Below are 27,939 nucleotides of genomic sequence, written 5' to 3'. Positions count from 1 at the left end.
AAAGTTTGTTCACATTTTATTCACAGAAATATAAAGTAGTATGTCAAGTACATCACTTTGTACAAAATTGCACAGACTCTTCAAAACTCAGTCAGACAACAGAAAAACTCGGCTGTAGGAGTGTTAAGAAAATAAAAGGGAGACGATGAGTAATCTGCGATATGTGAGATGGCTTTCTTGCAAACAAACAAGAAGAATCAATCAATTGTACATAAGTAAGACTCAATAGGAAAAATGTAATTTTACAACGGCTGAGGAATAAATATGTCTCAAAAATAGGATTCAAATTGGCACATGAACCGCTCCGTCCTCTCCTCGACTGCAATCACCTGTGAGGCTAAATGGCCGCGCTTGAAGGGGCAGTTAACTCTTGATATGTTTATTACAACTGAAGAAAAGGGTTGCATATGTGCCACCTGTTACAAACAGCAGCTTGCTTGGCTGTTGCACTGTCTGTTTTTTATGCTTTAAGGAAAAAGGAAAAAAAAAAAAAAAGACTGACATGTTAGGAAATATGCTTGTTCACTGCCTTGTCAAGAGATTGCTGAGACGACTGACAGGAAATGTGAAGCTGCAGTTGCCAAATTTATCTTTTAGATTATTCATTAGAATAAGGGTGTAGCAGGCGGAAATCTAGAAGGAAAAAACTCCTCATCTGCCCTCTGTAATCTAAGAGCCTTTCATCTGATGAGCACAGGCATATGCACGTACTTTGAAGGGTTCTGCTTAATCTACTATGCCAACACTTTCCAGATGGACTTAAAATTCTCTATACTGCACACTTAATCTGGCCTGAAAATAACTGTGATTGGACAAAGTCTCCCTACCACAGGTTAGAGTTTTTAAAGCTTCAAAACAAAGCCATGAGCGATGCAGGAATCCAATCATAGTTTTCTTGGATTATTGCTCACTGGTGCCAAAATCATGTTGCCTGCCCCAGTTTTAAGACTGGAGGTAAAGGGGACACAGCTAAGATAGGCTGACTCCATTCGAGGTGACAATATCCATCTATGAGCTTCTCCGAGGCTCATTTATGTCTTTTATTTGGCACAAAACCCAAACTGCGTGCAAGTGTGTGTTCTGTTTGGGTGAGCTTGCAGGTTGCTTGGAAAGTAGCTCCAGCCAAAAATTAGTCCAGCATGCAATCAGAACATATTGTTGTACATGTTACACAAGCGAGTCTTGGCCAGGAAAACTGCTCCCTGTGTTTCCAGTCTTTGATTTAAATTAGCCACCTGTTGGCAGCGTGGCTTCACAGGAAACAGAACTTCCTGAACTACGGGGCACTTGCAAGATAGCCCAGAATCAACTTTGGTCCTGTGGTAGCTGTAACATTCATGTGGCCAAAAAGCATTTCAAATTTTGATCATGTTTTTGATAAAAGTGTCTGACACCATAGATATAATTCAGTTTTTACTCTCCAGAGGGGCACGTAGTAAAACAACTGCAAGCTAAAGATGTAACAAGTCTGGTTTCCAGACATCAAATAAGGACCGTGAGATTCCTACCAGCAATCACCTGACAGCAGTCACCACTTACCACAATAACCAACTGCTTTTTACATGCAGGCAAGTTTCTGTTTTAGTTTGACTACAGTGCTAATGTCAGTCCGAGTCACAGTTTTGGAAACACGCCTCTGAGGGAGGATGTCCTGTCATAAATCCTGTACGGGTCTAGCTTGCAACGAGCAAAATCTGTTCCACTGTAAGAAAATCAAAATGACTGACAGTAAGTTTCCGAAAATTGAAATGAAATCTGGCGCAGGTCCAAATAAGTTCTGCTACTGTTTAGCTCTATTCAGTCCCATTCATTGAATGCTTTGCTCCTATTCACTCTCCAGGTAAACTGCAGCCAATGTAAGTATAACAGCAGTGATGGTGGTACTACACTACTATTAATTAGTTATTAGCAATATTTCCAAAAATGTCACACTTTTCTTTTTGTGAAAATGTTTTTCTTGAATAATTTTCTGCATAAAGTCCATGTCAGTACAAATTAAAGCAGTGATGCCATATCTGTCCATTCAAGCATGGCCATGTAGTACCCTTTATTTAACTGTGTCATTCAGGGTCACACCCAAAAGCTCACCTGCAGGCCACATATACGGTGTACAATACTGCCACCATTCAAAACAACATGTCCCAAGTCCCTCCGATAAATGCTGGATTTGGTATAATTATATTTTCAAGGCATTACTTTAATGTGATCTATATAAACAGGATATCTAATCTACAGGTTATTCATATGCTGAGCGTGAATACAGAACCGTCACCAGATGGAGGGACCCCGAAAACCATGTTTCAGAAACACTACTGTAGCACACTGATCATCGAAAAATATTTGGACTCTAATACACCACCACACACTCATAGAAATACCCCAGTAGGACGACAAAATTGGAGCCACGCTTCCCTGTTCGTGCAGACTTCTATTGTTCATGTTCCATTTCAACAGTTTTAAACTGATTTGTAACACAACATATGACCACGTGTGTGTGTGTGTGGCAGCCATCAATAAAACTGTAGAAGAAAATGCTTTCAGTATGCAGAGATATGCAGGTTCGGTATGTTTCAAACAGTAAATTAATCAGATAATTGTCAGGCACTAAGACCCTTTAGGCTGTACATGTTTGGGAAAAACATCTCCAAGCTAACACTAACACACCCATGATTGCTGTACTTATGTTAGTGGAGAGCAAAGACCCAGAGCAGGACTCTGTAGGGAAAGCCCACAGGGAAAGTGAGGATATCCGGGACGGGCTCAAAGCAGCTTTACAAACATTAACAGAGCTCAGAAGGGAGGGGCTGTTTCTTCAGGGTCATTTTAAACTCGCAAGCCTTCGGCAGGGTGGTGACACGGGCTCTGCTCCCAGGGAACTATGGGTAAGGGTGAATGGGAAGTGGTCAGTAGAGATGAATCAAAGCCATATGACTCTACTGGATGACTTCCTCTTGCTTTCTCCACCTACGATTACATTCACCACAGCCTTTTTTTGTTTTTTTTAAACAGCTCCTTCTCAACCTTAACCCATCCTTTCCTACCTGTAGCCCTCACTGTCTCCCATTAACCGGCATCCACAAAGAAATCCACAGAGGCGGAGGGTTTTTATAAGCATGGCCACGCTGCTAAGGATCATCATCATCCCATCCCTTGTCAAATCAGAGGAACAGGAAATTGCCTTGAAACAAAAACCAACAAACTGGACGATTAGTGATCCAGTGATTTGGACCATTTTCATCATCAGCAGAGGAGAGCCCAATGTAGCTTCCAACTTTCTGGACCTGTCCTGGGTCATTTAGTAGAAAGAGTACTGGTTCTCCACAGCTCGGGCCCTGCGAGTCCCATCAGCATCATGATAGTCCTCGGATGTACCACTAGAGGCCTCCAGCAGGCGTTCAGAGCTATTGCTCCGGCTCTGCAAGCCTCCACCTACTCCTCCTCCAGTACCTGGGTCGCTGCGGGAGAGGGAGGGAAGGGCGGTGGGTGAGGAGGAGGTGCTTGAGGAAAGTGGGGCATCAGATGGAGGCCCCGTAGGTGCTGCGATTCCAGGAGGGTGAAGAGCTGGCTGGGCTGAATCTGTTCGGCACATTGCATCCCTGGATGGAGTAAGGACTGGAGGCGAGGTCACATCTGTAGGAGATTGTGGGAAAAAGAAAGGGATCCTTTTAATAGAGGACATATTAATTATACAGAATATTCTCTGCTGCTGCTATTTGTTTGCTGGCTTCCACTGAGAGAGTTGCTTGTAAAAAGCTTCTTCACAGAGCAGCGTGTAAACAGAGGCGGTGCGAACCTCCTTTATTATCCTTTCTCTCAGAGGGCAATAACACCGACAACACTGTTGCCAAAGACGCCTGACCAGTGTATCAATAAAGTCTTTTACACCCTGAATCAAACCCTCACTCTGTGTGTGTGTGTGTCTGTCAGTGAGTGCGTGAGTGTGTGCAGCGTTTGAGGAAACAGAGGACTTCTTTGTGACCACCAGAGTGGCTAGGAGCCGGAGTCTCGGCCTGCATGCAAAACTCCTGCGGTATAATCGCCCCCTCACTCTCCTGTACAGGAGGGCATTTATCCCATGCCAGAAGAGTGGAGGGCAGAAGGTGGGGGTGGGTCTTTTAAATCCAGTATTGTTTACATCTGTGTTTACCGGCTTGCAGTTTTCGAATTCTCTGCCTTTGCTGGTGCATTGCAGTGTATCCTGTTATATTACCTACATCAGATCTGTGGAGTAATGACACCACTGGTTTGACTTTACACTTTACAGTTACAGATTTATTACAGTTAGTTTGGGTCCAAGCTTATCGATTGCCACAAATACTCTACATATAAAACAGGTGAGTGAATCCTTCCTAGAGCCGACAGGTGGATGCTGGATGGTGAACGGGTTGAAACAGGAGGCAGAAAAGCAAGGCAGCAGTGAGCAGATGGGAAATTCTGCAGCATAAATAGTCATGTTACGTGTCTATGATGCAGTGGAGCTCAAGTTCCTCGCCTGAACTAGTTTGCAGGGTTCATGTGATAAACAGTGAGATATAAACAGGTCCAAAGCTCCACGGGAAACCTTACTGAGTTTGAGTCCATAACACAACACAATAATCATTAGTGTTAATGATTATTAGGTTTGTGAGTAAAAATTCAGCGAATTAGCAGCTAAAATTATATTTACCACTTTATTATGTACATCTGTTCAACTGCTCATTAATGAGAATATCCAGTTGCAGCCACTCAGTGCATTTAGGCATGTAGAGATGGCATGGCTGAGATCACCAGCTGAAGTCCAAACTGAGCATCAGAAAGGGGAAGAAAGGTGATTTAAGTGACTTTGAAAATGGCATGGTGTTGCTGCCAGACAGGCTGGTCAGATTATTTCAGAAACTCCAGATCTACTGGAATATTCTCCCCCAACCATCTCTAGGTTTACAAAGAAACATAAAAAATCCAGCGGGTGATGTCAGCGATCAGAGGAGAGTGGCCAGGCTGCTTTTCGCTGATAGGAAGGCAACAGTTACTTAAATAACCACTTTTTACAACTAAGGAATGCAGAAGACCACATCTGAGGGCACAACACAACAAACCGTGAAGCAGAAGACCACATCAGGTAACATTCATGTCAGCTAAGAACAGGAATTTCTATAAACATAGGAAAAATGTTGTCTGGTGTAATGAATAAACAACATGAAAACATGGATCCATCCTGCATCAATGGTTCATCGTGGTGTTGGTGTAATAGCAGGGGAGATAATTTCTTGGTACACTTTAGGCACCTTAGTAGCAACTGTTCATCATTTAAACACAACAGCCGTCACAATGTCCATCCCTTTATGACCACAGTGTGCCCATTTCTGATGGAACCAGCAAGTTAATGCACCATATCGCAAGGTTCAGATCATCTCAATCTGGTTTCTTAGACATAGAAATGAGTTCACTGCACTCAAATCACCAGATCTCAGTCCAACAGAGCACCATTTCGGACGTGGTGTAACAGGAGATTCACATCATGGGAAAGTACTAGTACTAGAAGGTATACCAAATAAAGTGAATGTCGAGTGTACACAACATTTGTTGTAAGTTACCTGTGTTTGAGCTCCGCTGCACTTGTACATAGGAGCGTAATGTGATGTCAGCCGAGCCTCCAGATTCAAGGGGGATGGGGTGGGCGTGGAAGTGTCGCAGCATGTCCGATACGGTGTGGAACCAGAGGTGGTGGACGTGGCACTGCCCATTCTCATTAACTGACAGACGCAAGTGCTGGTAGGGAGAGTGGAAGGGTGGGGGGGTGTGGAAGGGTGGGGGGGCATTAACAAGTAGAGAAAGGTTTCGGTAAATGAGAAAGAAGAAGAGAAAAAGGAGAGACAAAGCAAAGTGTGAGACACAGTGAACATCAGAAACAATCAGACAAACCAGACCAAGATAGAGGTCAGGACATTATTTGAGAGACTTATTGCTGTGGCAGACCGCCCAAGGCTGACACCAGAGGAAGAGGTGGCAGCTGAAACTTCCTCAGCACTGCCGGCTGGCAGGATGTGATGTGCAGGGATCATGTTACATAAGAGAACATAAAACATTGACATTACTGCAGCTTTTCCAGAGCCTGAGCAACTGCAGTCCCCAGAATTCGCAGAACAAAACAATATGTATGTCATTTAGTTAAAGCTGTTAATTTTTTTAATTAATGAAAATGATGAATAAACATTTATTTTTACCAGCTCACCAGATAAACCTGAAATCATTTCCAACGTGCAAGTTTCAGTCAAAATACATTGCAGATCGTCCATCTACTCAGCTCACCTTTGCTTTGCCCTGGAAGTTGAAGGTGAGGACGTACTCGCCCGGACGCGTCTCGCTTTGACGAATCACAAACAGCCCGTGGCTTCTCGCCCCACCGGCAAGCACCAGCTGAGCTGCACGTACGCGGGACAGCGTGCCATGGAACCACGGGTAACCTGCCAAACTGGCATCTCCATCTGAGTCTTTTGATCCTTCACTGCCACCTAAGCAGCGTCACAGGAAAAACCATGGTTTATTTTTCCCCCATCTGTAATTTTCTCATGTTTATTTTCTCATAAACGTGCTTGGATCACCCTGTGAGGAAAATAAAATGAATTCATCATTACCTGCAGAGGAGTTGGAGCCCTGGGCCTCTGGGGATTGGAGGAAGCGCTCTAAAGGCATGTGAGATGGGTGCTGGGTGAAAGGAGGTTCCCTGCAACGGACTGAGGAGGTGCTGTAATGCTCTGCTGCTGTAGCGCACGATCTCTCTGGAGCACGGTACACTCCTAAACATGTTTTTATACATTATTGCATTGGTTAGTGTCAAAGCATTGTTCACGTTATGTTACACGGTGCTGCATCGGAGACTAAAAACAAGTCTCTTTGCTCACCCTCAGAAAGCAGCTCGCAGCTGCAAGAGGCCACCATGGAGCACTCTTTGGAGGCCTGACCATGAGGACAGGACGCCAACTCGATGTCATCGCCGCTGTCACTGTACACAAGCAGTTAGGTCAGAAGAACCGCAGGAACGTATACACATGCACACACATGAGCAAACAAACATCAGTGAGTCCTAACAGACGACTCTACACAAATCCTACAAGCACCTACACAAGCGACCTTTCTGTTTATGTCCTGAGCTGCACTGACAAATGTCCACTCGTCCAAGAAACTGGGCAGGAATGTCCGCGGTGCAAGCTCGCCCATGTTTATGCTCAAGAAACTTGTCAAAAACTCTAGTAATTGGATGATTAATGACTGTGTGTGTTCACCCTCCTCCCCCTTTTCCCGTCCACTCTTTCCTCCGCCCCCGCTTCCGTCCCTCTCTCCTTCTTTCCATCTTCAGTCAACAGCAAATATTTATCTGGTGGTTTACCCGGGGTCTATGCAGTCCTGGATGTCAGCAACCCACGAGTTTTTCTGCAGAGAGTCGATGGTTTCCAGGATGTATTCTCCCCCGTTTTCCACCTGTGGAAGCAGCCAAACACTGCAGTCATACACTGAGCTCTGTTCAATGCACCACGTCAAAGCAAAAAATACCCACCAAAAAACAGGTGAAGTGGAACAGGACTTCAGCAAAGCCATGGTGTACTTGATTTGCATACCAGACGTTTTTTAAGCTCTCTTTTATATGTAGGGTTTTTCAGTGTTATTGATGTTTAGCAGGAAGTTGTTGTGCACAAATGTTTGTGTAGTTCCTACCTTAAGAACAAACGTGTTGTCCTTGTCAGGCATCTCCAGTGGCATGGTGGTCCGCACCTCCACAATGGCTGATAAAGGGATGCTAACTTTGGGCTTTGAGGACTACAACAAACAAACAGACGCATATTAAATATAGTGCACATACATGCCACACACTAAAGGCATAAAGTAAGTTTGTTGCACTTGACATCAGTGAGTCCCAACAGGTCAGTCAGTCAGGTCAGTATGAACGCATTTGCTTATATACAATAAGTTGTTATTTTTTTAAATGCTCTTTAACATTTGCCTCCAAAAACTAAGGACACAATCTAAAGTGGGAAAGTTGCTTCTGAACTACTCATACTTTCTGTTGCAGACATGTAAAACGTGCTTCTGTTGTGTTGTAAAATTGTGAATCAAGCCCCGTTTCAGATGACCTTAGACTACAAATGTCCTGCCTCTTGTTTGCAGATCATTGGATTCAGCAGCACGTTTAATTCTCTAAAAACAGCTTTTTTTATATATATAATTTCAACCCTAGAAAAAAAGTGCACCTCTGTCTGTGTGGCAGTCCAGTTTTATGCCAGTGTACTATTACCCAAACCAGAGGCAAATATAATTGGTCCAAAGTTAAAAAGAAAAACGTTGGGTTACATCCTACAGGAGGTAACTGCAACACTTGTAAAAGTAGAAACTGTATATTTTTCTTTAAAAAAAAAAAAAAAAAAAAAGCCCTATAGTATAGAGCTTTAAATTAGTAGTGCGGTGGTTTAAATAGTACCACTTCACCACTTTGCCCCCTCTCTTTAGTGTGAAACACACAAAGATAACTTTTCCAAACCCTCAAACTTCTCTCTCATACATGATAATTAAGGGGCAACATGCAGTCACAACATTTGGTTCAACCTTAGCAGTACACCCACAGATTAAATAGTACAGCTCAGTTGAAATTAACATTCATTTAAATAACTTTTAAATATCTCCACGGCTCAGATTTTATGGAGTCTCTCATTTCAAAGCCTATTTTTCTGGCCATTATTCCTGCTGGCTGACTAACAAATGCGACACAGGAAGGCTTTATAAAGAGTGTGAACACAGAAAACATGCTGGCCTCATGTTCCCCCTCTGCAGAGAGTTGGATCCAGATGACAATCTCAGCAGATCCGGTGAATGTGTGTCGAGGTAGTGAGCCGTGAGCCGATTCTGTGTGTGTTTCAGGAAAGGCGGAGTGGGAAGGGGCTGACTGACTGATGGTCAGACAGAGGCTTTTATCAGCTGATCTGTCTGGAGAAAACACAGTCCTCATCTTGATCCACCTGTGCAGCTGGCTCTTGTCCCCGCCCACAATCCCTCTCTTTGGATCAGATGTCAAAAACCATTTCCTGTAATAAACTATTTCCTGTGCGATCTAAGTGGGCTCCGTCTGTCGAAAAGCAAGCCAGTGCACATAGCAGTTTGTGCTTAAAACCCAAACAGTGCGTGGTTATTATCGGAGATAAGCGAGAAAAGTGACTTTGAAAAGGGGGTTGGCTTCTTTCAAGGGCAAAGAAGGAGTTGGTGTAATGACGGGACGTAAAACTGTTTGAAACAAGACAAACGTATGCATGCAACAGCTTTCCCTGACTGCTGTGTATATGTGCATTATTGTGTTTCTATATTAGTCACTTTCCTGAAAGTGAAGGCTCTTATAAATAAATATTTAGCATTTCACAATGAATAATGTATGAAATGAAACCTGCAGTAGTGACCAAAAGTACACACATGTTTTTACTTATTTTCTGCCTGTACAAGTACAGTTACAATGGTGGATGCTGATATTAAATAATGCAAAAGATTCAGAAAATGAGGTCAGCACATAACTAATCCCTATGAGCCAATAGCTGAGGCTTCAGACTGATCAAAAATGCTTGGTTTCAGGCATTTATTCCTAGACGTGGCTCTAAATGATGTCGATGAGAGGAAGATTTCCTTCATATGGCACAAAGTGCAGCTTTTGGAAGAAAGCTGGCTTAAAGTGATAGGAGATAAACCAGCTTGTTTCAGATGAACTGAGCAGCTAGTCCTAGTATAAAATAAATAAGGACTATGAACTATGAATCATGCAAAGCTACTCTAGTAAAGTGCACCTCTCTCCTTCTCCTAACATATGAGGTCTTAAATAATCAGCCCCCATCTTTTATTGAAGGCCTCATAGTACCATAGCACCCCTATAGAGCACTTTGCTTTCGTACTGGTAGTTTTCTTGTGGTTCGTAGGATATTTAAAAGTAGAATGAGAGGCAGAGCCTTCAGCTTTCAGGCCCATCTTCTGTGGAACCAGCTTCCAGTTTGGATTCAGGAGACATTCCCCCTCTCTATTTTTAAGATTAGGCTTAAAACATTCCTTTTTGATAAAGCTTATAGTTAGGGCTGGATCACGTGTGCCTGAATCCTCCCTTAGTAACGCTGCAACAGGCCTAGGCTGCTGGGGGCTTCCCATGATGCACTGAGTGTTTCTTCGTCACTCACTTCTTTTCACTCTCTGTGTAATTATACACCACTTTGCATGTCATCAATAGTTATTGTTAATTTTTGGCTCTCCTCTACAGTGTGTCTTTTGTCCCGTCTTCCTCCCTGAGCCTGGTTCTCTCTGAGGTTTCTTCCTGTTAAAATGGACTTTTTCCTTCGACCGTCACCAAGCGTTTGCTCACAGGGGGTCATCTGATTGTTGTATTATTGTAGAGGCTTTACCTTACAATGTAAAACGCCTTGAGGCAACTGTGGCTGTGATTTGTTGCTATATAAATAAAACTGAATTCAACTTAACTGAATAAAAAATGTGGAGCTAAAAATAAGCACAATAGTTCCACCTTTAAAGCTGGTCCTTAGGTTAACTGCCTGTGCTGCTACTCTTCCTCTTTAGTTTGTGCAGGTTAGATTTGTGGTGTGAACCAGAGTGGGTCATCACAGGCATTGCTGCTGTGTCATAATGCAGGCAGCGAAAGCGTGCTGCAGTGTGCCGTCTCTGCCACACAGAGCAGCCAGCAGATAGATGGACCTGACAGGGACGGAGCTGGAGTCAGAGCCAGGAGCGGGCAAGAGTGAGATTTTATGAGTCAGTTTTATCTTTCATGCACTGTTGACTCTGCACTGTTATGACTTGTACTGCGCGAATACGATGGCAGTGATAAAGCAAGCCAGAGAGTTGCAGAGCAGGCCTGTCGAAATGCATGTGTTTAATTAATGTGTCATCAAGGCTGTAACCGCCGCTCTGAAGTCTCAGGCTTGTTCACAGCTGATAATAATTTTCCCATTTTGGATGTTAATAGAAGTTAACAGATGAAACTGCTGAAGAGCCGTCGTTAAGTTTTTTGTTCTCTTTGTAGTTCTTAGCAACTTGGCAGAGTTCGAGTGACTGACAAAACTATTTTGGTTCCCATTTTCAGTTGGTCACTGCTGACAGTTTGCCAAAGGCGCGGAAGCAATCGATATTTATTTTTTGCACACGAAAGGGAAACTTTGTGATCCCCTCGCCTTATAGAAATCAATGTAAGAGCTTCCTCTCTCCCTTTCTTTCCCACAGTCTCAGCTTTTCTACTTCTAACACCCCCCCTCACACGTCTGCCTCCCACCTGTCCTTACCCCTCTCCCCCACATTCCCACCAGCCATGATCAAAGGACAGTGGCAGATTTACACACACTCAGCTGCACAGCCTTGTGGCCTACTTAAGGTCAGGGGCAATGATCTGGAAATCCCATATAGACAAATGTGAAGGGTGCGTGCACACACGTGAACGTGTGGTTTGAACTGTGTCATTCTGCGTCAGCAGGGGTGGATCGTCCAACTAAATTTAAAACTAGAAATTAGGAAGTGCTACTACTACTGGTTATTTTTATTACTTCATCACTTTTTAAACATTTTCCTAATCTATAAATAGACTTGAGGAACTAGAAATGCACTACGCCTGGAAAATTAAAACTGCTAAAGACAGAACTTGCAATACCAATAATGGCTGTGAAAAAACTAGATTTCAGACATGTGTAATTAAAAGTTCTTTTTCCATACCATTATCTGTTTTTGTCAGCTGGGTAGGTTGGGAACGCTGAAAAACTTTAAAATATATGGAGATGAGGACAAATTACTAAAAATTAAAAGGAACTTCGATAAAATCTTATTATAATAACATAAATCTCTGTCTGTTTGTTTGTTTGAGTCTTCGGCTGCCCTATCATGATCAGGGGTTGAGCAACCAAACTTGGCACACAGGTACAAGGTTCATATTTATACTGGATATACATGTTGCCTAGCAAACTTCTAGCAACGGGCTAAAATTACTTATATTTTGCATTTATGCAACTACAACACCTGAAAAAGAAATAAAAGCTTCTTATAGTTTTCTTATTGTCTTCACAACAATAACAGCTCACATATATACAGAACAACTGAATTATACATCCTAGCAACCACATAGCAACAGGCTAAAATGTCAGATTTTTAGCATCTAAACAACATCCAGCACCATGCCTGTGCTGGTTCTCAGTGATTCGGGTCAAGCTAGTCTTTGTGAAGACATATCCCCTCTTATCCAAGAGGCCTCTTCAGCTCTAAAACAACTGGAGTAGAGACCACCCCTTTGGAGGTGACCCACTACTGACCATGTGAGTCCTCACATGAACCAAAGGCCAGTGTCCATAGGTGAAACCTCTATGAGACACTGCCCCACCATCATGTGAGGCTATGACTCATGTGAGTCACCTGAGAGGGGGTTGAAATACCTCACTGTGTAAGAACAGAAAGAGCCTCTCGGATGAGAGGTCAAACATCTCCACAAACCAAAAAAAGGTCAGCTGCCTTCATTTTCAAGCTCTGACCACCCGTATTTATTCATCTCTGACTGAGATTAACTATATCAGTTTGTCAAAAGCACGATCAGGCCAAACGAAACGCGCCAACAACAACGACAATCTGAGATACTTAAGATTATTGTTTTAGTTGACTGATAATAAAAACATATTTCACGATTATTATTAGATTAAACAACAAGCAGCTGGTGTCCACTTCTCAAATTCTAAGGATTTGAGGTTTTGCACACTTTTTTACATTTGAAAGCCAAAAACAACTATCTGATTAATGCAATAATAATAAATAATAGCTGATCCATTTTCATCGTAATCGTTTTTTCCTTAACTCTCCACCAGAGATGGGTCAAGAAACTTGATACCAGGTCCAGCCAGACTAGCCCGTACATAACTACTGGTAAGTGCCTCAGCAGACGGTGCTGTTATGGGTTTTTATGCAACGTTAATTCATTTTGACATAGATAATGTTTTCAAATTCCTAACTGACCCAGATAATGACGAAGCTGCCGGTCTTAGGCGATTATATTTGACATTGCTGTGTGTTTACATTCGGTTCTCCGGTCATGGCTGACAGGGTGGACTGATCAAACATGTGAGCCACATGAAAACACAGCTCACTCCAGCGAATGAGCTGATAGGATGTGTCAAACTTAAAATGCAACCTCCTCAATTTAAGGTAACTCACAAATCTGCAGTTAATAAGTTAGGGTTAGGGCATCATTATTAACCATTTCTTTAAATGCTACTAGAGTTTAGGCAAGCAGCAGTCGCAGTGGAAAACAGTCAGCCTCTAAAGTCAAACACATGCTCGGTGGTTAGATAAGGAAACCCAGACAGGGCTGTCGGCAAGTTTATCACAAAAGATTTAAAACCTTTCATTCCAGCACAGTTTCACCTTTCCCCAGCTGTCCTATTTTGTTTATCATGGTTTTTAAAATGTCTAGAGCAGGGGTGTCAAACATAAGGCCTGGGGGCCAGAATTGGCCTGGCCAAGACTCCAATCTGGGCCATTGGATGTCTTTGGAATAAGTGAAGGAGGTTGAAGATTTTGGACTTTTAATTGTATTTTCCTGGTTGTGTAGCTTTTCCAAGTGATAATGAGCTCATCCATTGCCATTCATACACAATGCCAAAGTAATTAAGTAGTAGATAAACATTTAAATAAAAAAAAAGTTCCCATTTTTTCTCTATCTACTCTAGAAATGATAGTCTGGGCCATGAGCTACCAGAACTTTAACTCTGTAATTTTACACATTTAATTTTTCATGCTGACAAATTTCTTTCATTTATGACAGCAGCAATTCTTTATCATGAAGAAAAACTGAGATGTTCTATTGAAACTGCACTTCTTTGGCTTATATTATCTCAAACATTTTAAATGTGTAGTTAAACTTCTTCACACTAACAGGAAGGGGTGTTTTAACTGGTCCGGCCCACTGCCTGTAGGCCGTGACATAAAGTGTGTTTGACATCCCTGGTCGACAGGGAGCACCTGACCTCAGAGGCATGCTTACTTTGTACACCTTCATGCCTGCTTAGTATAAAGTTTAGACGATAAACATCACTGGTTAGCATGCCAATGTGTAATAAGAATGGGCTGCTCTTATGATAAGCACATTCCAAATATTGATAAGAGTATCAGTGTTGATATACCTTGGGTGGTACGTAGAACTCCAGCAGGAACCTCTCCCCTTCCTCCCTCTTTGCCTTCCTCAGCAGCAGACGGCACTTCTGCCACTGTGCAGCACCCATACAGTTTGTGTCATCAGCCACCATGTATCTCAGTGCTCCCTCTCTTTGGATTTCCAGGAGCTCGGCCTTGTGGCCCTGGGAACCCCGTGGAAGCCGAAGCTTTTGGGACCACTTCTCCCCGCCCGCAGCCTCCCCTCCTCCTCCCCCATTAGCCTTCCTGGTCCCAGAGGGAGCATCGGGTTCAGGGGAGGCCCGTCTATGCCACATCTCCTTCACCCCATCCACCACACACAGGCTCATGTTCCTCAGGGAGAAGCCCTTCTTGAATCGAGCCTTTGGGTGACTGACTGAAACGTCCTCTGAACTGCGGGACTGTCCGAGAGCAGAGACCTTGTGGGTCGTCTGAGGGCCCCTGGAGGCAGTGGGGCCACTGCCTCCCCCATTTATCCCTCCCCCTCCACTGTCCATACTGTCCAGGGAATCACTCGAAGCCCCGGCGTCCTTGCGTCTCTGGTAAAGGTCGTGACCGTAGGACAGCGGGCAACCCTGGATCCCCAGGAAAGGAACGATGCTGTACTTTGTCGCTGCGTTGGAGCCGTCCTCTCCCGGAGAGGATGCTTGGTTCTCCCGGGCCTGGGTCAGCGCTGCAGAGAAGCACTCTAAGAAGTGTTGGGCAAAGTGCTGTGAGAAGCTGGCATCGGCGCCTGGCGAGTCGTAGCAGGGGTTCTCCGACAGAAAGCGCTGGAACTTGTCAGCGAAGTCTGCAGCAGAGGCTCGAGCATGGAGCTCACAGAACTCTCGCCAGTCGGGCAGTGGGCACGAGGAGGAGAGCTCGGGGCTACCGGGCAAAACCGCTCCGTTCATCACTGGGCCATGCCAACCCACCGAGGAGAGGCTGAAGGGGAGGAAGAAGAGCACAGTTAGTGTGGAAACTATAAATGGACTGCGACATGAATTTATCCATCTCTTGGTCTTGGATGTCACACGCAACAGTTGTGGCACAGCCTGCATGTGTGATGGCACAAAGAAGAACATGAGGCAGACTGCAAAGCAGCTTGTTTGTCATTACAATATTTACATCTTAATCATATGAAAAATGAAGTGATTTTCAGTGAAATATTTACTAATAAAATATTACACATTTTTACTTTTTTTGCACTGTTAAGGCAAAACAGCTTCTTTTCACACAAAACCCCCCAGCATCCAATCATTACCATCATCCTGCCATGCAAAATGCGCAAACTGAGATCAGTCCTCCACTTCTCAGTGTCACAGCTGTCTTCCTGGATTAGTTCAGATGTATTTTACATTTTATTCCTTTACTTACAAGTTTAGTAACTTCCAAAAATAAGGCTCTCCGTCCTGAAAAACACACATCTCTAAAACCTTTTACCAGGTTTGATACGTTTAACTGAGGCATTGTCATCCAAAAGGGAAATATCATTTTCAACAGTCAGAATAAATGTTGTTCATAGTGTTGAGTCATATAAGAAGTGTATTGGTTTTCCTTTGTTTATGCTATGATTTATGTACACAATGTTAACAGCGTTATAGGATATGTGAAATCAGTCAATTTTTCATTTTTCTAACAGACAATTACATTTTTTAATGGTTTATTTATTGTAAGAAGATATTCAATCTAAAAAAAACCTCTTTAAAATATCAATCTATGAGGATATAAACACCACCAAGTTTCTAAAAAGCCAGAAAATGACAGAAAGCGTGACCTGAGTGTCCTCAGTTGTCGTTATAGCTCTTGTGCACAAACAGCCCCCATTTCACTGTGTTGGGGCTTTATTCACTTTGACTTTGAGTCCAGAATGTGTGACAGTCCAAGATTATGAGCAGCGCTGGCGTGCCATGAAGGGCTGAAGTTGCCATGTGAGCAGATTCAATGTGACAGCAGATCGAAAGGAAATGATCCACAAAAGCTCGGTCTCTATCACTTCTGAGCCTCGCCAATTGATCATTTGTGACGCGCGCTGAGATAATCTGAACGATCTGGAAGTGTGTTCTGTCAGATCAGGTTAGCGCGGATTGCAAATTCAACACAAACCGATCCTCTTTACATCCTGTGTGTCTCACTCGTTGGCGCTTTTCTAAATAATGAGTATTTATGAGAGTTGCTCTGATCCACTCATCCTTGCATTCCTCTGCCCTCCAGCAGGTGTGTTTGCATGATTCACTCCTCAGCACTGCCTACCCTCTCTGGCCCCAGCAATGCCAAAGCGCATCACATCACCGCAAAAACTCTTCGCTGCACAGTCAGAGTCATACCATCTTTGTGTCAGTAGCAACATCCAACGATAGTTTTCACCTCCCTCCCCTTCTCACTCCCTCTCTCAGCTTCAGCGCGCGAGTGACTAACACAGCATTAGCAAGGAGTGCCAAACCATCAGAAACATGCTGGTTTGATTATTTCTGTAAAAGCACGCAGATAACAAAGAAGTTAACATGTGAGTGGGCAGGCCGGGCAACATACACAAAGGGACGGCCAACACTCCCCGCGCCGCGAAGGCTTATTCTCAGAGCTGCCGGGCTTCTCTTGGCAGTTGACTCACAGTAAGAGCTCAAATGTTTGCTTACTGAAATTGCACTCTTAAACCAAATCATGCATACATTTGCACTGCAGAGTTTCCTGGAATTTCTCTGGCAAGCAGCTTTGTTGTCATTTTCAAAAGCATCAGTGTGGGTTGTCTTTTCAGAAAGGATTAGCGCTCTCTCCGCTGGAATGAAGTCTGACACGCATGTTCAACTACAAGCCAGTCGCTTTCTTTCTTTTCTTCTCCCACAGATCTGAAACAAACAGTATGCCAGATCACAGAGAGGATGTGATAAAGGGAGCTCACTAGCACATCTTAGATTCTAAGACCTGGTGCTAAAATTTTAGAGGAGTGCAGTGATGGTTAGAGACACTTGAAAGTAAAGGAACGGCTCAGATTAACAAGGGAAAAAATGAGAATGGTTAATGTTTTTCTTTAAATTGCAGCTATCCCCAAATCTATGGGAATTTAGACTTATTTTACTCCTTTACTTCATTTAAGTGTGACGGAGTGGGTGGGTCAGGGGTCTCAGTTTAAACAGATAGTACAAGTTATATGGTTTATTTTAGTCACATCTTCTGGATGAACCTCTTTATACTCCTCACCAGTTACCCAGTTCTCATCTATGACCCACCAAAATCGTGTTTGTGATGGCTCGGGATTTAGAGCTGGTCATCAACTATTCAAAACGTCAGTAGTTTGATCCCCAGCTCCTGCATCTGTATACTGTATACTGAAGTGTCCTTGAAACACTTCCTGAATGCATCCATGTTTACCATGGATTGCATGTGTGCGTAAGAGTGAAAAATGTGTCTTTGGATGCAGCTTACGTTGTAAGAAGCTTCTGGGTTTAAACCCATCTCACGACATCCATCAGGTTAACCGGCGATTGTAAAGTGACTGTCGGCGTAATCGTAAATGCAAATCTGTCTGTCTGTGTTTGCCTGTTTAAAAAGATAAATAAAGATGAGAGGGTGTGCCAGCATGATTTAATGAATTCATTGAAACTTGATAAGTGGAAAAAAACTGTTTTTACTATAATACATGTACTGATTTTCCTAAATCTTACCTCTGACATATATCTGCTATACAATATTATTTAAAAAAAAAATAGAACTAAAAGAAAATATTTTCAAACATAGAGCTGGGCGATAGAACGATAACGATATGTATTGCGAAATAACTTTTTCTCGATAGAAAAATGAAACTATTGCGATAGACCTCATCTCTCTCTCTTCCTGTCTTAAAAAAAAAAGAACAGCCAATCCAAATTAAGTAGCGCATAGCCGAACCAATCACAGCCGCAGCGTCACATCACGTGACTTGTTACGTACAGCACAAGTGCCCAGCTGCACATGTGTATTTGTTTGGGAAGCAGCCAGCCGCCGTGCCGGCCGGTTAATGGAGAAAATGAGTTTGCCCGCTAGAGAAAAATCAACCGAGAGCTTGGGTGATCAGGCTACCGAAGAGAACACAGATGACGGTTCCAATGCCGGAGAGATTGTTGAAAGGAAGGGCCAGAGAAGTTCCGTAGACTGAAAGCGCTAATTCGTCATCGAAAACAACCAGGAGAATCCCTGCGAAGCAGCAACAGTCAATTGAGTCAGCTTTCTCCAGCGTCTTACCATATGACAAAAAAGCTAAGAGACATAGCGACATAACGAATGCCATAGCCTACCGTCTTGCTAAAGACATGCTACCAATAAACACGATCGAAAATGAAGGATTCAAGCAGCTAATTGAGGTAATAGCGAAGCTATACAACAAGGAGAGATTGAGAATTTCCTTTTACTTCTCAGTTTATTTGATATTGACAAAAGTTAGTCAATTTTGTCTGTTCTTCTGTAAAACAAACTAAGATTTATTTTTAGAATTAATATTTTGTTTCTAAGTGGAATTGACAATTTAGTGGTCTGTTTTGTTTGTTCTATTTTGAAACTTAAACGCTTTAGCGGCTACCTTTTGTGTAGTTTGCAATATTTGCCTTTATCTGAAACTGAAGCCTCATGTTCCTTAAGTACATCTGCCCTGTTGAACTTATTATGGGAAATAAATATTTAAATCAAAACAAGCTGCTGATTATTTCACATTTTACTTGTGAGCAACGGCACATTTAAATCTTACAAATATAGTTATTTGGCTTATATCGTGATATATATCGTTATCGCCTGAAATGAAAAAAACATATCGTGATATGAAAAAATCTTATATCGCCCAGCTCTATTCAAACAATAAAAACTAAACTGAAATGAGCAAACCTGTCCTGGAAACTAACTGTTCAAAAAAAAAGTTAAAATGAAATCAGAATAAAAACTAATTAGAAAATACAAAACTATAATAAATCTGCTGAATTCAGCTGAACTAAGCATAAAGGAGTCTTCATGCATTGAGTACACAAAATTCACTCAGTTAAAAATTGCAAATTAGCAGCAGATTAATGTTAAATGTCCAAACCTAGTTGTATCTATGTCTTTAAAGGGTTAAAAAGATAATCCATCAAGCTCCACAGCAATGCATTGCACTGTCCACTGGAGCAAAATGTAACATGTGTCACTGCAATTACCATATTTTACTTGAAACAGAGGAGCTCTAAAGACGTTTTTAAGTTGTGAGCACTTGGGATAAACATGTAAACTCCACCTATAAAGACTCCAGCTGGACGATGGATTTGAACGCAGGACCTACTGGCTGTGAGGCGACTGGACCACCAAGACTGAAGAGTGAAGAAAAATGAAAGAGAGGCACTGAAATACATCCTAAGAGGTATCAGACAGACAGAGTGGTCATTTTGTGACTCTGTTCAGTTTCACAAACCAAAGAAAAATCGTTTGTGAACCTAAAAATTTAAACTGCAAGTTGCTGACTGGAAATGCCAAAGAATAGAAATCAGCCAGTCAGATTCGGATGGAAGGGAAAAATATTATGACTAGCAAATTAAGACAAAATACGTCATTGATTACAGGTTGGACAGAACGTGTTAGGCATTCACAGAACAGTATAGCTTCTGGAAAGAGTCACAATGAACCTGAACCCAAACCCGGTTATTTACCACTTATTACAATTAACTCTTATTAAATATTATAAAGATCATTCAAGCCTAGATTTATTAGAAAGTATACAGGGTGATTTTCATAACTCAACAGTACAAGGTTTGCTCTTATAATGCCTTATAACTGATTATAAAGCATTAGTAAATGTCTTATTATCCATTCATAAATTTGTCCCAATGTTTAAAACTTATTAGGAGAAAGTTGGTAAATGTTTAAAAATAAAAAGCAAAATTCTCTTTCCACTCATTCATGAACTTCATTCACGAATCTATCACTTCATTCATCTAAACATCCATTCATTCTTTCCTTCACGGCACACAAGATTTAACCGAGTGTTGTAATAATTATTTCCCTCGCCTTGTGTGTGTGTGTGTGTGTGTGTGTGTGTGTGTGTGTGTGTGTGTGTGTGTGTGTGTGTGTGTGTGTGTGTGTGTGTGTGTTGCTGTTGCCAAGGCAAGGCAAGGAAAGTCAATAACCATTCAGCTATTTAAAAACCTGCACTGGGCCCACTTTCCACTCATTCAGCAGAAAAACAACAACACATTGTGAGGTGCGATTCTCACACTCCTGCCCTTCTGTAAAGATGAGGATGTGCCTCTCTCAAGGATACTGAAATGACTACACACACATACACACACTAACACTGACACACTCAGTCATCGAGTCAGCATGAAACTCAAGCCATGAGACGCTGGAGGAAGTGGACGGCATTATGGTTTTCTGAGGCTCAGCAAACTGAGGCAGACTACATACTGGAAAGACACACGAGGATCTAGAGTTTAAATGATGGCAGAAACAGCCAAAGCAGAGTGATGGGGGGAGGTGATGCAGTGCGGATGAGAGAGGTCCGTGGTGGAAAGTAGTTGAGCTCTTTACTTGAAGTACTGACCAGAAATGTGTTTTGGGAACACATTTTTTCACTTTACATTTGACCTGCGGAGGGAAAGGTTCAACTCTTTTTCCTAACGTTTGTTTGACAGATGTACTTCAGACAGTTTAAGTTTCATAAACCTAACAACACATTAAGATTAAACTGATAGCTGTAAGTGAATAGGTTGTGCTCTGGCCAATATATTCACTCATGGCTTGGGTTTCATGCTGGCTCGATGACCGAGTGTGTTAGTGTTAGTGTTAGGGGAAGCATACATCTACAACTGCGTTAGCCTGTCTTTAAATGCCGCAGGAGGAAGATATCCAAAGACAGGAGTAGTGCTGTGATGGCTCCGCCCAAACTCATTGATAGGAAAGGTAGTAAGAGTCGTCAGGTATGGAAATACCTTGTGGACACCTGGCATTGTCTTTGTGAAAGCCGTTATTTTTCTACGGGCTAAAATGTTTGTATCAGCTAATGCTACATAAAAGCTTAAGCTAACGTAATGTAGCGTTAAGTAGGCTACTCAGCAACCATGCTAACATTTTACCCTGTGTCCTTTGAGCAAAATATAAAGTCAACATTTTGATGACATGGCCTGCCACTGCTATGCCACTGATTTAAAAACACTTTTTAATAAAGGTCATTTTTAAGTACAAGGAAAAATTAGGCATGGAAAATCCTGTCATTCTACTGGTATTAGCATAGACGGCTAAATTTCTAGTAATTTGACTTCCTGTTTTTCCTCCACTTGAACAAAAGCAAACAATCTGTTGTGTTGCTAGTGATGCAAAAATGACCCTACTTTGCTAAGGAGCAAAAAAAAGAAAAAAAAAAAGAAAGTATCTGAGTATCCGAGTAAAAAAGCAGAAAAAGTTGTTGTTGTTTTTTCAAACGTTGTTTCTAAAAAGTCTCATTTTAGCAAGCTCTTTGTAATATGGTTACAAAAAGTGAAACATTCGTGATAAACTACACCTATGCATGGCTGTTTTTTCATCACCACTGTTTGAGAGTTTGGGCATAAAACAGCCTTCGCGTGTTGATCTGGGATGTGTGTGAGGATTATATTCGGCATTTTAGCTGCTAAATATTCCACTGCTGACAGCAGCGAGTCACCTGTTTCTGCTGCTAATAACAAAGGAGCAATTTGTAGGTTTATCACAACAAGCAAACTTTTCCTTTAACTCAAAGGCCGTTAAATTTACTGTGGAGTACTTTTCTGTTGTTTTATTGGTACATTTGATAAAGTAAAGAACCTGAATACTTTTTCCACCACTTGAAGGGGGCATGTGTTTGCTCCACAGGCCAGCTGCTAAAACAATCAGTGATGTGTGGAGGTGGAGGAGACAAGGGGAGCGTAAAGAAAGGGAGACAAACTGCAGGATGGGGGGAGCAGGGGCACCCTGTAGTTTCTCACATTGCCACGACTCCCCTCAGATTTTTTTTCAGCTCCGATGATTTGGAAGCAAAAGAAATAAAACAGACTTAAGGGGAGTCGTGGGGAATCTAAAAATGTTTACCTCCATCCTCCAGGCCTCGAAAGGCCCTTTTCCTTCCTGTTACTCGTCCCTATCTGTTGTAAAAATCTACCACTCCTGTGCACCCACCACCTCCTCCTGCTGGTGCGTTCCCCCAGGGGAGGGGGCAGATATCTCTGTCAGATGGTCGGGAGCTCTGTCTGTAACTGTAAACTGACTCTGGGGGAGACTGCAGAGAGATTACTGTGCAGGGAGAAGTGATTGGCTACAGCCTGCAAAACCCATCATACAAAATCCGTTCACTTCGTGTACCTTGTAGAGCTCTCACAGGACTGAACTGAGCAGAGCTAGGAATTACATATGCCTGATTAATACTGTGGTGTTTTGGGTAGTAATATAGAGCTACTGAGGAAATGATACTGTAGCTAAGCGGACCGGATGCACGTGGATTTTTATTTATGTAGCCGTGTCTACTTCTGTGCACTTTCAGGGATAAACACTGCACTTGCCCTTTAACAGACTTATATGCCCTATATGCTGCAAGCAGCTGGGTGCCAGGAGCACGGTCTCTGTGATTGGCTGATGAGGATGATTGGTGATGTTGTGCTCCCACTCCAGGGAGTTTGAGCCTAGACATGTTTACTAAGATTAGCCTGCTACACAGGACAGCACACAGCAAGCAGCACACTCAGTACAGTGATGTGCACATACAACATCTTCAACGCTCTCTGAATTAATTAATAACGTGTTCTTATATAAGATAGAAATATGGCAGCGCTTTAAAATGAACAAAAGATATACTGTTTATGTGTTTATGCTCTGTTTATGCATTTGCACACAGATTTGTGCACACCATTCATACATTCCAAAGCTAAACAAACTCAGTGGTCACTTTATTAGGTATGGATTGATACTACTGGGTTGGATCCAACAAGCTGCTGGAAACATTCCTCGATGATTTTAGTCCATGTGGGCGTGATAGCATCACAAAGTTCCTGCACGTCCATGATGTCAATCTCCCGTTCCACCACATCCCAAAAGTGCTCCATTGGATTGAGATCTGGTGACTGTGGAGGCCATTTGATTGTGCTTAAGAAACCAGCTTGAGTTGATTGTACCTTTGTGACATGTGCATTACCTGTAGACAACAGAGCATGAGTACACTGTGGTCATATAGAGATGGACATGGGCAGCAACGATGCACAGGCAGCCTCTGGTTTAGACCAAATTCTGACCCTACCTCACAAATATGGCTGCAGAAATCGAAATCTAGACTAGGCAACGTTTATCCGATCTCCACCAGAACCAAAGCATTGCCTATTGTCTGGTTTTGCCCGCGTGAAGTAACTATAACAGTACAGCACTACTATAAAAGTATAGAGTTGAAATAGATCCCTTCCCATTAATGAGTTAAAACTTAAGAAACAAAACAAGAAAAACACATTAAAACAGTTAAAACAACCAACCAATTCTGGATAAAGTTAGTCAGTCTGTACTAATACCTGAAACCGTTTTCAGACCATTCAGAGTTGTACTACAACATACCTGCACATCAGCTGCCAAAGACATTAATGTTAAATATTGGAGTTACTCCATATAGTGCCTTTAAATAAAGAGATGAATCAAAATACTTCATGCAAAATTAAGATTCCCCTTTGCAGCAGAAACATGCTGCAGAATAAACAGGATAGCTCTGCTGTTTTGTTACCTCACACTAAAGGAGGACCGAAGCAGACGCTCACACAGGAGGAAAGTCACGCTGACAAAAAACTGACTCACCTACAGAAGACACAATACGGATTATTACAGCAGTCTTCCAGGTGTGTGTAGGAGTAAAGATAGCAAAAGAGAAAGAAGGGTACTATGGACTCCAGGTTTGCCACTACAGATGAAGAAAGGATGATGGGAGTGGAAGGAAAACCAGAAGAGATGTAGGCAAATGATTAAAAAAAAAAAGAGTGAAATCCCAGGAGAGAGAAACTGGAGATAGAGAGGTATGATGAGGGAAGGGGATTAGACGTTGCAGCAAGAGAAAGAGCAGAAATAGAGGTCAGCAGTGATAGACCCCGACCTTCGACTACTTTTAGATCTGTTCACTTTAGAGGAGCTGGTCAGTGACCTTTAACCCAAGCGCTGATAACCTCATTGCTCCCCAAAGCTCCTGAATGTCTGGAAGAGTTTCTGTCCTGTAACACAGGACCACCGCAGAGAGCGTCTATGTTCACTGGACGGGTGACGGCACAAGCAGACAGACGTTACGAAAGCTATACAGCCCTGATCCAGACACTGATATGCCTGAGCTGTCTGTGCGAGCCTGTGTATGTGCACGCAGAGGCAGACAGATACAACAATGATAAGAAGCCAGACATGATGGAGATCGAGCATTCCTGAGGACCAAATCACCAAACTGTAACTGCACACAAATAAACTGAGTCGGCTCACCTGTGGGATTTTTTTTCCCCAGACGCTACTAATGATGTAGGTACGGCCTCATCACTCAGATATTAAACACATAAATTAGCGTGTCCTCTGCAGGCAGACTGTCCTCTCTCGCTCTCTCTCTCTCACTCAGTCTCTCACATGCTTCCTCTGGCAAGCAGTGACAATGTAAATGTTGAGTGAGCTCAAGCATCCATATGGCAGCCAGTGATAAAGGACGAAGTGTGTGGGAGATGCACATTGCACCACTGACTTCCATTTCCTGTCTCTCACCCACCAGGTCTAACTAATTTCACAGATGACCACAGGCCTCTCACAAAGAAGCACACAGAAGGAGGAATACTGTACAACCTGTGTGAGCGTCGAGTCTTTCAGCTGCTGGACTAGATGGGCTTTTAATTTGTGGTGAAGCTGATGCAGAAAACAGCACGATGATGGTGCCGACAGAGGTTGGAGACAGCCGCTTACACAGATCTATGTAACATTACTTTGTGGTTAACTTCAGCCATGGATTAGTCCCTGTAGTTTACTCATGAAGTCATCGTATTTCATCTTTTCAGTCCCGCACACCTTAAATGATGTAAAGTAAAACGCGAGCAAATCTGAATCTGAATATTTAGATCTGCACAGAAATCTAATTTTCATTACTGATCAATCTGTCGGTTATTTTTATAATTCGTGTGCCTGTGTGGGTTTTCTCCAGGGGCTCCAGTTTCCTCCTACAGTCCACAGTCATGCATGTTAGATTAGCTGTAGATGTGAATGCGAGCGCAGTCGTCATCGGTGCTCTTTAATGGACTCGCACCCGGTCCTGTTTACCCCACCTCTCCCTGTGCCAAAGTAACCCACCACCCTGATGCTGATTAAGTTACAGAAGAAATATTTTTTATGGTTATCTAACTGATTGAATGTCATATAATAAATAATAAATAGCAAAGCTTAGTAGGCATGTCGGTACATGTCAAAGTTTGAGTAATGGTATCCTCAAGTCTTTTTTAACCACATAGAATATTACAAAAGTTTCTTCTAGAATCTGATCTACTTTCTGCACAGCCACCTCTAGGGTTTACAGGTCATGGTCCAAAAAGGAGAAAATATCCAATGAGCACCAGTTCTTTGGGTGAAAACTGCTTTGTTGATGTCAGAGGTCAGAGAAGAATGGCCGTTACACCCAACATATGCAGAAGAGCAATAATGATGTGGGGGATATTTTGGCCCGCTAAATACCAACTGAGCATTGTTTAAACACGGTTCTCAAATGGTCCCATGGTCAATACGTCTCAATATAATGGCGCACCTATGCGATGTAGTGGGTCTGGTCCCACCCAACATGCTGTTGAGGAAGGTCTGAAACAAAAAGACGGTCCAGGTGTATCTAATAAAGTGCCTGTGAGTACATTTTGGTTTAAATCAGTGCAGATGGAGAAACACAGGGTTGTTTTTGCAGTAATTATCTCAAACATCGAGGAAGTAAAACACAACACAGAGTATGAAAGATGTTCCAGCGTCGAGAAATTTGAGGGGCTGCCTAAGCAAAATGTAATTACTGTATAGAATGATTTTTTTTTATTAATGAAAAAAGTCCATCACAACTAGGTCTATGACATTACTCAAGTTCATCAAGACCATATAAGAAGGCAAGACAAGAAAGACCCCAAAAATATTATATAGCCGACCTATCAAAAGTCCTATATATGTATATGTATATATATCACTATTATATTTGACTAGAGCAAAGCCCAGTGTTGATTCAGCTATGCAAAAGACACGTTGCCTAACTGACCGCATAATAACATCTAGATTTTTTTGTTGTGTTCTCACAGTGTAGAATAAATAGCATCCCTTAGCAGTCATACCGTCACACACACACAGTTTTAGTTAAAGTATCATCTTTTCAACCTGGTCTATCCTTTAAGTGTTATCAGAACATAAGAATGATGGAACAGCCTAAACACCAGCACAGTCTGCACATAACTACACTGCATCGTATGTTACTGTGTTTTCTTTTGTTTTGTTTGTTTTTTTGTTTTTTACTTTACTCTGAGTAGATTCAGAGTTTAATTTTTGCACAAATTTAAACTTAAATGCTTAGGTGTTGTTTTCTCACCTGGCACAAGAGCTCAGGTCAGTTCCAGAGAAGCTTAACTTTTATTCAAAGAACTGTTCGGTCTTCGACAACCTTGATTTTTAAAATCCTAGTTAAACATCACAAAACAAAAATAACATCGCCAGTGCAATATCAGAGAATTTAGTTAGAAAATACGGGAATAATATGCTGTTTTCCTTCTATTACTTCAATAGAAAACCATAACCTGGAGACAGAGACGCAGTCCAGCCTCGGAGGAGTATTAGCAGGATGGTATAATGATGTAAACATAACAAACACGAGCAGGCCCGCATCCTGGTCCAGTCTGACTGATAAGGCTTCATATTGACTGACTGTCTCACATAACCAATAAAAAGATACATAAGAGAAAGTCAATAGCGGGCCTATAACAGGCCCACTGCAGGCCCGGGGAGCCTATTTAAAGCCGACAGTGAATCGCTGTGCAGGCTGCGCACTGGACTTCATGAATGGGAATCGGCAGCAGCCTCCTGCTGAATGGCTGACAGACACGGGTCCAAAAGCGGGCGATGAATGGGAGTCCGCGTGTAGAGTCACGAGCTGGTACACTGATTCTGGATCCTCGCGAGCGGAACTGGACTGTGCATCATACCAGATCACATCAGGGCCCCCGAGCCCTCCTGTGAGCCACCACACCGACTCCCCCAAATCTATTAAACGGATTATCGGAAAAGCCCCCCCTTTTTACACCGCGACCCCCCTGAAAACCAGGAAGCCTCTCACACACACACAAACCCCCAAATAAGCCGCTATCATCATCAAAAGACCGCACTCGCTCTGAGCGCAGGTTTGAGCTGCGGGGATGAAGCGGGTTTAACACCCAAACAGAGCAGCCTCCTCTCCGCCTCAGCACATGGAGGTGTGCTGCTGCTGCTGTCCTCGACAAATCACGATGCTGATTCCTTTCTGCTGTCAGCACGAGCACACGAGAAAGGCTATGCAGAAATGTCTAACCCTGCGCGTCAGGATGGTCCACACGCGCTAAATAAGAAATAAAACGCAGCGACGGCTTCTGCGGTGCCATCAGCTCTCACCTCAATACAGGAGTGCTGTCATGACGCTGGCGTGTCTGAGGCGATCCCGGTGAGGATGTTCACTTTTCGGGATCAAACATGGTCATTCCCCGGGCTCGCCTGCTGTCTTTACGCGAGCTCACAGCCGGTCAACTCTACCTCCATCTCCGCTCGACGCACTATGCTGCTCCTGCTGAACGCCTGGCTCCGCTCTCCACA

At 42.7% G+C, this 27,939-nt stretch overlaps 1 protein-coding gene across 2 annotated transcripts; it reads right to left on the bottom strand.

Moving 5' to 3' along the window:
- Positions 1 to 27,939, bottom strand: LOC116323615 (SH2B adapter protein 2). 2 transcript variants are annotated; one of them, XM_039598218.1, is made up of 11 exons: positions 27,742 to 27,939; positions 19,385 to 19,457; positions 17,575 to 17,688; positions 14,163 to 15,096; positions 7,693 to 7,794; positions 7,367 to 7,458; positions 6,882 to 6,982; positions 6,615 to 6,776; positions 6,289 to 6,491; positions 5,574 to 5,748; positions 1 to 3,630 (listed from the first exon to the last, which is right to left on the bottom strand). In XM_039598218.1, exons 4-11 carry the CDS (start codon positions 15,063 to 15,065, stop codon positions 3,296 to 3,298), a joined length of 2,073 nt encoding a protein of 690 aa, XP_039454152.1. In that variant the 5' UTR covers positions 15,066 to 15,096; positions 17,575 to 17,688; positions 19,385 to 19,457; positions 27,742 to 27,939; the 3' UTR covers positions 1 to 3,295. The 2 variants fall into 2 exon arrangements, with proteins under 2 accessions (XP_039454152.1, XP_031599840.1); XM_031743980.2 differs by lacking the exons at positions 17,575 to 17,688; positions 19,385 to 19,457.

Source organism: Oreochromis aureus, linkage group 14 (assembly GCF_013358895.1).
Source record: "Oreochromis aureus strain Israel breed Guangdong linkage group 14, ZZ_aureus, whole genome shotgun sequence".
Classification (NCBI taxonomy): domain Eukaryota; kingdom Metazoa; phylum Chordata; class Actinopteri; order Cichliformes; family Cichlidae; genus Oreochromis; species Oreochromis aureus.
This window is presented reverse-complemented; position numbering and strand designations above follow the sequence as displayed.

Coding starts and splice junctions, on each gene's coding strand:
- LOC116323615 (XM_039598218.1), bottom strand. CDS start 15,065: ATGAACGGAGCGGTTTTGCCCGGTAGCCCCGAGCTCTCCTCCTCGTGC. Junction 7,459..7,692: donor ACAACACGTTTGTTCTTAAG/GTAGGAACTACA, acceptor CTGCTTCCACAG/GTGGAAAACGGGGGAGAATA. Junction 5,749..6,288: donor ACTTCCAGGGCAAAGCAAAG/GTGAGCTGAGTA, acceptor TCTCCCTACCAG/CACTTGCGTCTGTCAGTTAA.